Raw genomic sequence first — 13398 nt, forward strand, 5'->3', positions numbered from 1 at the left:
AGTGTGCAAGTAATGAATGATATCATGAAGTGTAGAGTGATGCACATAATTTTCTCTGCATAGCTAAAATCAAGTGCATTTTCAATCATAAACATTGTTGGTGTAATGTCTTAAAGCGGGTTCGGGTCCTTAGTCCATGCTCCAAATTGTTTTACACCTCGGTGCAAAGAAGGATTGTATCTTTTTTTCTTTTCTTTTTTTCTTGAAAGGCAAGTTATGTTCATGACTTGAAAGATACCAGTTATGTTCATGAGGTTCCAATCAGGATCAGGTTGGACCAAACGGAAAGCCTTCTCCATCTGAAGGCAACCACATCTTGTGATTTGTTGAAAATTCTCAGGTGTGCATACCTTCCTTGCGTAAGGAAGGAATATATCTCCTACTGTTCTCAAAAACCTGGCTGTTACACGACTTCCATACTGCCCAAATAATGACTTGGAAGGCAGTCTCCCAGCCCCATATTGTGTGACCTTTTTCTTGAACTGAATGTTTAACCAAGATTGAATATCATTGATGACGTTTCTGGAAGGCCACCACCGGATCCCAAACAGTCTTGCAGTGGACTGCCATAGAAAGGATATGATTGGACAAAGAGGCTATGTTTGATGGTTTGTCTAGGGTTGGATGAAATGAACAAAAAAGACGGAACAAAACATTGGTTATGTTCATTCCGTAACAACTGTTTCAAGTCCAACGTTTGTTTGGGCCATACTTAGATGTTATGTTCCAAATGTCCGTTGTTTGATGATGATATGCAGACAACTTGGACAGTCATGGATAATGGGTCAAACTACTTTGTTTTGGATTGTATGACTCGATCCATCCACCATTTTACATGTTCTAACAAGTTTATTATGGTATTTTGCCTAGATATGGATCCAATTACGAAATTATGTCTAAAATCATGAATTTTTGCCCTGAATATGGATTTAAAATTGGAATTTTGCTCTAAATATAGACTTTTGCCCCATTCAAATTGGATTTTTGCCTCGAATATAGATCACGAATTGGATTTTTGCCCCGAATATGGATTTTTGCCCCAAATAAAGATCTTGAATTGGATATGCCCTCAATATGGTTTTTTGCCTAGAATATGAATCTCAAATTAGATTTTTGCCCTGCATATAAATCTTAAATTGAATTTTTGCCACGAATATTGATCTCTAATTGGATTTTGCCCCGAAATATGGATTATGCAACAGCTCCAAGCTTTTCACAAGGAGAAAACCATTCACCGAGAGTCTTTTTGTCCTTGGCACTAACAAGAAACCATTCTCTTTTTTTTATCTTGCATCAATAAGCCACACATTGTAGTGATCCTTGTAAATTCATATTCACCATCCTCTTATATTATTGTTTTAATTCATGTATTGCAATTTTTTTATCATTCTGATTTTTCTTATCTTTTATTACAATTCATCTATTGCAATTTGTTTCACTTCTAAAATGCATGTTAGGATTTGATAACCATCAAGTGTTGTTGCATTTCTTATCTTTTAGAAAGCAAAGGTTTATTTTACTTGCATATGTGATTCTGAAATTGCAAGACTAGAATGTGAGTTTAAATTTTGCAGAGAAAATAATATGCATGAAGATATCACTAAAAGTTCAATTTTTACTGAGATTTCATTTATATTTGAATTTGGTGGCAATTTGAACTTCATATAGTTTTTATCAGATATTTTCTGGAGTGGCTTTATAAGCTGTGAAGATTTTCAAGGTGGCTTTCCTTATCGAGATTTTCTGTGTGATTTGATTTTTATCAGAGATTGGTGGTTATGATTCTATTTAATACAGTTATCTCACATATAATTAAGAAAATGAATTTCATACAAATAATCAATTCACAAGTGTCGCACACCAAAGATAGCATGTTGCCTTCTAAACGAAGCACCAACTTCTCTTATCTCTTAATTCAATGTCTCTGAGTACATGGTGAAGGGTTTTGGTAGTAGGATTCTCATTGGGGGTAACATCCTTAGTAGGTGCAATGGAAACTTGATCAGTAGCACCTTGTGACATTGTAGTGAAATGATTTTATGGATTAAACCACAAAGAGATCTCAGTAAGCCTTTGTCTTCGAATTGTAGCAACAACATCAGGATATACATCTGGAATCTCCTGAACATGTGCAGGTGTTGGTTCTCCTGCAACTGCTCTTTTTCTTAAAGTTTTACAATCCTTCAAAGAGGCCATGACCTTCTGGAAGTCTGCAACCCTAATCATTGTTGCTACACTACCACAAATTTTATAAACAGTGGATCCATGACTGATGAAACACCTAAGGGCTCAAGCATAATGTGCAAGGGCAAGATCGTTCTTGCATGAACATCCAAGATTGATCAATGCATCTTAATAACGATATGTCCCTTCGTCGAAATCAACACTACAAATAAACACCTCACCTTCAGTGCTCACAAATTGGATAAAACCAGGCTCATTTTCGCACACTTTAAGATCATCAACACTATCATGAGCATTCCTAAAGGCATCCTTGTCACCCAACCTATTCTCCTTACTACTTTGTGAATCAATATCTATTGGGGGAATAATGTCAAGGAAAACCAATGCAGCATCCCTCCTTCTATCAGGCTCAGCACATTGACAAACACGACAAATTTCCAATGGTGCTTCCTTGTCAGAACCATCATAAGATGTGGAGGTGGTCTGATCCTTTTCAACTTCAGAAACTGAAGGTGTTTTATTATCCTGAGCTCCATCGCATTGCTGATGGCTATCTTGCACTACCATTATGATGTGATTAACTTCACCTCTAAATTTATGTAATTTCAGTTGTGAATTTTCCACCATAAACTGCTACATATTTTTTTAGTTATTTAATATATTAGAGTTTCTGTAGCATTCTATCAAGATGGGACAACAAATTCACAAAGAAGGAACAAACTTCTTGACCTAAAATACTAAGAATGGGTATCTCCAACAGAGACACCTGATATAGAAGGCATCCAATATAGCAAAGAAACAGACTGCCCATCACTCGAAATTAGTCTGATGCAGGAGAGAAACCACTGCTGCATGGCAACCAGTGCCTGCACTAGAATGAAGAGATACAGTAAGGAGATCTAGTAAAATGGATGGGGGTTAAGATTTAGATTTTTATAAACTGCAACAAATGATTCTTTGCAACAATATTCAGTAAATACACTCTATGGTTCTTTGCTCGAAACTCAAATCCCATGTGTCATCTATTTAAAACAATTTTGCACCAGAACTAAGCAACAAGAGTCTTTAGAAACTTAATTTCACAAAATTGATGGTTCAAATTCTGGAACAAACCCTTTGCACCCAAACAAACCCAAATAACTTAAGGATACAAGATTAAGACTTCTCCATACTACAAACATGAACAAATCCACCGTAATCTTCACTATCATTCTAGTTGCCCATCTACATCAAACAAAACATGAAGAAAGTAAACATCTATTTTCTCTCACTGTTATGAAAAATAACCACGAACAAATAAAACCCACAATTTAAAATTCGTCGGTTCACATTCCAGAACCCAAATGGTGGCCACCAACATCTTCAAAAACCATTTTGGTTAAATACCCACATAAAAAAATATAAAAACTTAGCTATCTCATACGAATCTTTCTTGGAACGCAATCGCGCCCCTCTGCTCTGCTACGGCCCCTGTTCCTCTTTCCATTAGACCGTGGAAAACTCCAATGTGATAGTGTCGCCATCCCCCCGTGCAGCAGAAGCGGCGGTAGCCCGAGCACCACTACTACAACACTTGCATCAACCAATGACAGGAGACAGATAGAGAAGAAGTGATCGTGCATCATTTTTTGCATTTTATTCATTCTAATTTACTAATGATCAGTAAAATGGATTAAAAAACTTATTCTTATTAGTGTTTTTGAAAAATTGCTTTAAATTAAAAAAATCTCATATTTCAAGTTTTTTTTCTGCATTTTTTAGTGTTTAGTTTTGTTTTTAATTCTTAGTTTAATTAGTTTAGAAGTGTTTAATTAGTATTTCATTTGAGTTTTTTTTACGAAACACATTTTTTATAGAAGTACTATTTTGAAATTTTTGAAAATTAATTGAAGTTTTAAAAAAAAATGTGTAACCTAATTTTTTAGTATAAATAGTATGTTTTCAGCCATGAAAAATGTTTTTTCCTCTTAAAAAAATGCAGGCCTCTTCTCTTCTCTTCCCCTTCTTATCGTTCTCAATCGGTTCTCCCTCGTTCTCTTCCTTTTTCTCCCAGTTTCGTCTTGCTTCTACCATTTTTCTAGCATCGATTCTTCTTACTCCCTCTCAACGGAGGCATGTGCAGCTCAAAGGCAAGACCACGTTTTTTTTTTCTCAACTCCTCAATCAGAAACAGATCGTGAGGTATGTTTCTTCTCCCTCATCTCTTTGTAGTTTCATAGTTAGATTTGTTTTATTTCTTTCATAGAATACATGCATTATATCATTGCATATAGTTTCATTTATTCATGGAATATTTGCATATAATTTAGTTGAGTTTCATGTTTATCATCTGAAAATATAAAAAATACATATATAAAATAACTTAATTTAGTTTAGCTGATTTTCTTGATTTTTGCATAGAATAATATTATTTTATTCAAATCATTAGATATAGCATAGAGTATTTTTTTATTTTAGTGAGTTTTAATTCAGATCATGTTAGATCTAGGTTTAGATCGAGTTTAGATTAATTTGAAATCGGTTTTAACATTTAGCTTTTGTATAGTATTAATTAATATAGGTTAGTCGATTAGGGTTTTGTAGTTTTCATTGATTCTTTATTCTAGTTGGTAAGTTAGATCAAATATTTCCTATTAGTTTCAATAATAGGTTAGTTCTTTATTTATTGAATTTCATTCGTGTTTTTTGGAGCATATTAGGTAAGTTTTGTTTAGTTTTAATTATTGTTGAATCGTTATTTCATTAAACTAGAAAAATCGATAGGAAATACATTAGTTGTTTTAATTCCTTTATTTTTTCAGTCAGCCGAATAACTTAGATTTAATCTTTGTTTTCTTTGTCAATTAGATAGTTATTCTTTTAATTCCAAAAAAAAAAATTATCCAGTAATTAGATTAATACTAGTGTTTAAAATTACCAATTATCGTTTTTTTGATAGATTCGGTTATCAGTCGATTAAATAGCTATAGTTAATTTTAATTTTTTTACAATTCACATCAAATTTTATTCTGATAGGAATTAGATTAGTATAGTGTTAGTTTAATGAGGTAAATAGATTAGTTCAATTAAATTTAATTAGACATTAGATTAGAATAAATTATACTAGTCGAATCATCCTTTTTATCAATTATCATTCCTTTTTTTATGTATAGCGTAGAATATTTTGTTAATCACATTTTGTTGTAGCTTAGAGTAGTTCTTAATTAATTTAGTTAGTTTAGATCACATTCAATTCACGTTATTTATTTTAGAGTTAATTTTTTTATTTATCATGCATATTTAGTTAAATGAATAGATAGCCGATTTTTACTTTTATTATTTCATGGGATTAGTGAATAGCTTAGGTTAATTCTTATTTTCCAGTTTTATTGATTAATTTTGAAAATCTGAGATAGAACAGTGACTTTCTGAAGTCACAATTCTCAAATCAAAATTGATATTCTATTTTTATAAATTTAAGTAGTTTTCTAATTGTGTTAAGCAACTTATCCCACAAATTTGGAAGAAATTGAGTCGGTTTATCATGATTTGTTCAGCCATGGACAAAAAGGGGAAACGATTTATCCTATCGTGATTTGCTTTTACAAGCTTTGTCTATGTAAACTATATGTCCTATCACAATTTACACAATGACTGATTCATAAAAGGCGAAAAAAAAAAATAACAAATTGACACGGTGTTTAGACTTAGTAAAGTACCTAAACAATACAAATTCGCATATTTATATATTTGAAAAGAAAGTTCGCATAAGCGAGAAAATTTGTATAAAATCCACAAATTTTTTAGAAATTTGAAATGAATTAAAAAGATATTTTTGTGAATTATTATAGTTAATTCATTAGAAGCTTTTTTCTGAAAACTTATCGGTTGACTAATTAGCAAATTCATTATCGATAATATTTCAACATTTATTCAATTATTTAATGTTTAATTAAAAAATTTATGAGATCTTTGCAGAGTATTTGGGTTGACCCAAATGGATATGGAAAGAGTTTAGACTCAGATCTGGGTTTGGACCGGACCTGTAAGAGATTTAGATCCATTTAAGACCTAAATTGATCTCCTCTAATATAAAAAGTATTTTAGATCCATTTAGAGACCAAATTAGATCCTACTAAGAAAATAAGATATCGAATATACTTGAAGACTCAATTAGATCTCATTATGTAAATTGACATTTGGACCTATTTGGAGATCCAATTGGATTCCAATAAGTAAATAAGGCTTTTGGATCTATTTGAGACCTAAATGGATCTCATGAAGGTAAAATGAATTTGTTTGGATCTAAATTCAATTCGAGACCCAAATAGATCCTACTTAAGAAAACAAGATTTGGATTCACTTATGATCTAAATGAATCTTTTTAGTGTACTGTGAATTTCACTAAAATGTAGTGAGTTTTGGATCTATCTAAATTCTAAATGGATCCTATTTAAATAAATAGAATTTGAGTTCATTTGAGACCCAAATAAATTTAATTAAAATATATATATATATATATATATATATATATATATATATATATATGTATGTGTGTGTGTGTGTGTGTGCGTGTGTATCTATATATATAATAGTTTAGGTTGAGTTTGGATTTGCTGAGAGCTAAATGGGTCTCACAATCAACCCAATCCAATCACTCCCCCACCTAAACCCATCCTCTCAATCGAATACATCACATCCCACCAAAGCTATTTGACCTATCGCGGTATTTGTACAGCCACGGACATAAAGCGAAAACGATTTATCCTATCGTGATTTGCCTTTACAAGCTTTATCTATGTGAATGATATGTCCTATCATGATTTATACAATGGCTGATTCATAAAAAGCGGAAAAGAAAAACAATAAACAAATTGACACGATGTTTAGACTTAGTAAAGTACAAATCAAGATAATTTCATAAATACAAATCGATTTACAACTTGATACCGATTTAAGTTTTATACTAAAATAATATTTTAGTAACAGTTGCAAATCGATATGAGTAAATCGCGATATTACATATCGATATCGTCCATAAAGACAGACAAAGACATATCATTGTCGTGGTAACTTCATAAATACAAATCGACGTGATTTACAACCACATTCATTTACAAACAATATAAGTATTTTGTTACAATACATCATGACCAACGATTTGGCCATGAAACAATTTGTATTATGAAGATCTTATCTCGATATTCTATTTTCTATAGCGATTTTCAAATAAAATGACATTGTTTAATTTATGTGCAATGTAATTTATTTATTTATTATATACTTTGCGCATGATTTTTAAAAATGAGCAGGATGTGAAATGGTGTTTCCTTTATAAATGAGTGACACATCACACAAGTTCAGGAGGGTGTTGCTTTGCTTTACTTCGTGAGTAAGGAACAGATGAACCAACATTTATTTTATAAACAACGTGTTCGGGGGACGAACATATAACCTGCTTTATCGCAATGGGAGTATCGATGGCGAGGAAGGAGACAACGACAGCTACACGACCAACGACTCTAAATCAGGCATATATTTTATAAATGCGACAGATCGTATATTTAATTTGTCCCTTTTCTATCGTATATTCAATTTGTTTTGTATATTATAGAAAAGAATTGCAATATAATGCGACAAATCCTTTATTTAAAATTCTGCTAATCTCAGTGGAACATCAACAAAAAAATATGCATGAAAACTCAACAAAGAGTTCTAAGAAAACATCAATCGGCTGCGAAATAAATTTTTAGAAGGAAACAATATCAGTAATTTTGTATGTATAAAACCACTATCAGTTATACATTTACGTATGTCATAGGTATGTATATTAACACGTGCATATTTGTTGCAAACAGACTATATATGATTTTGTCATGTATATTCAAAGCAATGCAACAACCAATACTAAACGCATTGTCAGCCCTTATTTCATGGTATATCGGTTCTCTTATATGTTTATTTTTTTTTATTTACTCTTGTTGCTTCGTGTTTTAACCTTACTATTATCATTGTTTCGTTCAACAGGGTTTCGTCTGCCGACTGTCATACGCCACTAGATTTCAAGATGGACTATAATGTTGGGGTAACAATGATCACTTCAGAGACTTTTGGTCAAGTGAAAGGTAAGTGAAGAAAACTGTTGTCCAAGGTTTGTGAGGCATAACTGTCCTAACATGATTTCTACTATCGATTTGTAAGATATCATATTGATTTAAGATATTATTTTGATTCTTAATATTGATTTGTATGTTGATTCTTAATATCGATTTCTAAGCTATCAATAGGAATTTTTATATCGATTTATAAGATATTTTATCATCGATTTATAGATATTGATTTCTATATTGTGGCAATCATCTGAGCATTTATTCTTACACGTGATGGATTTACGAAAATAACAACTATGGTGTTATAACTCATTGGACTTTCAAAGTGGTATAGAACATGACATTATGCATTTGGTAAGTTTTTATCTATAAGTGTATTGTATCTTGTATGGTGGCCCAAAATTTACTTACTTCTGTATTAACCACATGTGGAATTCCTCAAAGACATCTTGGGTGTCAATATTGGCGAGTGAAGGTTTCACTGCGCATTCGATGCTCCTTTATAAAATAATGGCATCGATTGTGACGTATTTATATTGAAGTATATTGAAGCAATATATAATAGACAAGAACCTTATTTCTACATTGTATGCTCTACACTTAAACATGTTTTATTATCCTATATTATTGAAGACTCAATTTCTATATTGGTCTCACATTACCTTTTTGTTGCAGGATGCTATGCTTGGATTTCGCACAGAACTATGCGAAAAATTGAAGGAGTTTCTAATTACAGAAGAAGAAAAAAACTAAGACGGCAATAATACCTAGAAGGCAATAAACGATGCGATCCCCCCAGGAGTAATATGATATAGAGAGATTTGTAACAGATTTTGTAGACTCTGTGTATACAAATTATGTAAATCTCTTTGGGTTGAAATAAAAATTCAACAATTACCCCGATTTCAAGAGGATTGCTGATAAATGCTTATATCAAGAGGAATGTTGATATATACTTCCAAAATGGAAAGATATGTATTTTTCATCCTTTAACATAGGACACTATGTAAATTGATGTGGTTGTAAATCGCGTTGATGGGTTAATGATAAATCACTTTTACTAAACACATCAATAAGTTAGACTGTTATTTGTAGCAAAGGCAAATCGTTGTCTCCGACATAGACGTCATTGTATAAATCGCTATAGGACACTATATGGTATAACGATTTAAATATAGTATATATACAATGATTTGTATATATGAAGGCAAGATGAGAAAATGATCTTTACTTTTAATACAGTTTATTCACAGAACAACTTTTTGCGCAACAATTCAACTACAGTATATGTACAACGATTTATATATGTGAAGGTTAGATGAGACAACGATTTTTACTTTTAATACAACTTATTTACAAAACAATTTTTTATGCAACGATTCAAATACAGTATATATACAACGATTTGTATATGTGAAGGCTAGATGATACAACAATTTTTATTTTTAATACAGTTTATTCATATAACAACTTTTTGCGCAACGATTCAACTACAGTATATGTATACTGATTTCTATATGTGAAGGCTAGATGAGACAACACTTTTTACTTTTAATATAGTTTATTCACAGAACTTCTTGTGCAATGATTCAAATACAGTATATGTACTACGATTTATATATGTGAAGGCCAGATGAGACAACGATTTTTACTTTTAATACAGTTTATTTACAGAAAAACATTTTGTGAAATAATTCAAATACAATATGTGTACAATGATTTGTATATGTGAAGGCTAGATGAGACAATTATTTTTACTTTTAATACAGTTTATTTAAAGAACAACTTTTTGCATAATGAATCAACTACAGTATGTGTACAACCACAAACATGTCAACAATAGCGATTTAATACTAGTGATTTACCAAATGGGAGAAGTCGATAAATGCTATATTAGTTAGCACCCATTGTACAAATCACCATCATACGTTTAACATTCATAAATAAAAATCACACTGAAAGGAAAAAAGTGTTTTATATCTACAACGATTTGTACATGTGAAGGTTACATGAGACAATGATTTTTACTAATGATATAAGCACTGAACAACGGCGATTTACGTATGGTATTTACCAATGGTATCAAAACTGTAGCTCTGTAGGCTAGATGAGACAACGATTTATACATGTGAAGAATACATTTTACAATGAACAATCATGTTAATACAATCAAATATAATTATGTAGTTGAAGAATTCATACGTGATTCCTGTATTCCATTGCTCACTTTTGAATTGAATGGAGCCAATCATGAAACAGAACAATATAAGATACTACACTAAGTTTAACAAGAAATGCAAACATCCTCCCAACATTGATTACATACCAAAAGACTTGTAAAACTAATGTCATTGTTCCACTCAAACTGGTCGGGATGATTGAAGGTTACAATATTGTAGTGCACGTATGTAGGGTATTGTTGCATGTTGGAAATTACACAAGTTAGATATTGATAAGCTGCACGTAATGCAATTTACATGAGAAGCAATATAATGTATTACATACATGTTCAAGCGAAGAGCTTGGTTGCTTTTACTTAAGGGTTGGTTGTTTTTTAGACTTTTTCTTGCAAACCAATTCTAGTGCACTCATTGTTCTCCAACGACTACGATCAGAGACAGGTTTTCTTTTGATACCCTTCGCTAGGTGATTTTTTCATCATAGTCTATAACATTGACTTCTGACTTGTTGAAGATGATGTTTACGCTTCAGCGCAACTTTTCATGCGGGTCAAAGGAAGCATGGTTTTCACCTTCGTTGTTTGCTCTCATTTTCTTAGACGGGTCTTCATGAGCTGCAACAGACTGATGGTGAATTAACTGCATGTTTTCAAGTAACTCCCTTGACACTTTTCTTATGCATACATAAGTTTCTTCACTTTTTGATGTCAAAGTTGCAACATCATAAGTGACCTATATTGTTGTTGGTAACGGGAGGCTATGTGGTACTTCTCATCAACACCAAATGGACTGACATTATCTCTATCCAACAGTTCAATTTTTTCTTGTCTCATTCATCTTCGCATTAAATATGAATTAGGTATTTCTTGTATCTTTTCTTGATTGAGTCTCTTTAAAGCATGACGACATAAAATACCTTTGAATTCAGATATTTTGCACATACATTCAACTATTCAGTTGTCAACATTGTACATAACATGTGCTTCTTACCTTTTTAATGCCCTTCGGCATCCCATACAATATGTTATTTGTGCATATTCTTAGTTTGCATACGTCTTTCTATGTTGCAATTTATAACTTGTATAACCTCGTTCTTAATTCATTCCAATATAGTTAGTGTATACAGATCTGCAGGTCGCATCAATATTTTCATGCACAAAGTTACAGGGCGTATGTTGAAGCATTTCATATCTTGTTCAAGTTCATTATGTCTAAGACCGTCTATAAATAATTCATATTGTTCCATGAACCGAAACATTGTTAAACATGAATACAAGGTTTTTTTCAGTGTGGCATGCATAGATTCGGCTCTTTGTGTGTTTATCATACCTGCACAAAAGTATTATCTTCCATATGGCAATGTCCACTTCTCTTTATTTGCATATATATTTTGTAACCACACACAGTCTTCAAGGTTGTACATTTGAATCATTTGCTCACAATCAGACAGAAAAGTGACATCGTTTATGCTCTCAAGTACACACTTTCTAAACATTTTATCAAACACTGTCTTCTGATTTAAATGTGTTCTATGTTCTTTGCTGCATTTTGAAAGATATGTCACAAACATAGGCGATGATGTACATATGGCCATACATGAGACACTGCAGCCGCAATTGCATGATCACCACCTGTAAGTACAACTCCATGGTGTTTCTCATTCATTGCATGTGTAAATACTCTAAACAACCACTCAAAGGTTTCCTTGGTCTGGTCATACAAAAAAACGTTGCCTAATATGCAACTTTGTGAGTGATGGTTCACTCTGATAAACTGCGCAAATGGTCATTGTTCAGTATTAATCTTCACTGCCGTATAAAAAACAAACACATCATTGAAGCATTTATAATCTACTCTTGGCTTTAAATCTGCCCATAACATATTCACCACATATTCATATTCATCCAGTTGTATTGCACTAAAGAAACTAGGGTCATTGTTTGATTTCTTTTGTAAGTACACAATAAAAGAATATATATATTCATTCTTCATGGTATATGTCATCCTCCTTCTCAAGTGGTTTCTTAGATCCATAGGTGTGAATAACACATTCTCGCGACCACAATCTATTGCACGCACAAATTATATATCTTTCTTGGTGCAATGCCGGCACTATCAGCTATTTCAGCAATTGCAGCATGCGCTTCAGTTACTTTATGATGTGACCTTAACATAGGAGTCATAAATGAAGTTGTTAATTCATGGTTATGATCACTGATTAAAGTATGAACTATATATTTTTCATTCGAAAGTCTTCTTAACACCATTCTCACTGGACAACCACATCTTGAATCTCGCTTGCTCCTTGTTGGCTTTCCACTTGACTTCTTCCAACCTTTCTTAGAACAAACATGTCTTTCTCACCATAACACCCTATGTATTTTTTTATCAGGAAGACCTTATAACAATGAAGCCAAGTTTTAAGGCATAATTATTGTAAAATTTGTATGCAGCTTCCTCATTATTAAATTGCATTCCTTCTGCGGGAACAGAGTCAAGTGTACTATCATGTACATTCTCAGTGTCTGCACCTTTATCAAGTGTATTGTCATGATCGTCTACCTCTTTATCGAATTGCATTTCTTCTGCTGGAACATTCAAGTCAAGAGTGAAACACTCTTCTTATCATGTGCATCGTTAGTGCACATGTTCACTTCTTCAGGTGCGTCATTGGTACAGATGTTCACTTCTCCATAACTTTTTAATGATTAAGATACATCATCTTCACTACAACCAGATGATAAGCTCACCACTGTCATAAGCAATATATCAATTTGTGTTATAACAACAGATACTGATTAATTAAGCAAGTCAAAGAAACGATTGAATGAATCACAATATAAAAGCAACAACAATTTGTTATTTGCTTATACTATGCATCGAGTTGTTATTTACTATGCCAATAAAAAAAACAATTTATCGTATATGTGTGTTGACGGTAGCGA

General features: G+C 32.3%; 1 protein-coding gene across 1 annotated transcript; it reads right to left on the bottom strand.

Annotated features, from left to right (window-relative positions):
• Positions 1-2037: 2037 nt before the first annotated feature.
• Positions 2038-2751, bottom strand: LOC149813773 (uncharacterized). The gene is made up of 2 exons (XM_089991203.1): positions 2406-2751; positions 2038-2231 (listed from the first exon to the last, which is right to left on the bottom strand). The coding sequence occupies exons 1-2, from the start codon at positions 2749-2751 to the stop codon at positions 2038-2040; spliced, it is 540 nt and encodes a 179-aa protein (XP_089847329.1).
• Positions 2752-13398: the final 10647 nt, after the last annotated feature.

The sequence above is a fragment of the Nuphar pumila genome, chromosome 16 (genome assembly GCF_984573655.1).
Source record: "Nuphar pumila chromosome 16, dmNupPumi1.hap1.1, whole genome shotgun sequence".
NCBI classification, from domain to species: Eukaryota; Viridiplantae; Streptophyta; class Magnoliopsida; order Nymphaeales; family Nymphaeaceae; genus Nuphar; species Nuphar pumila.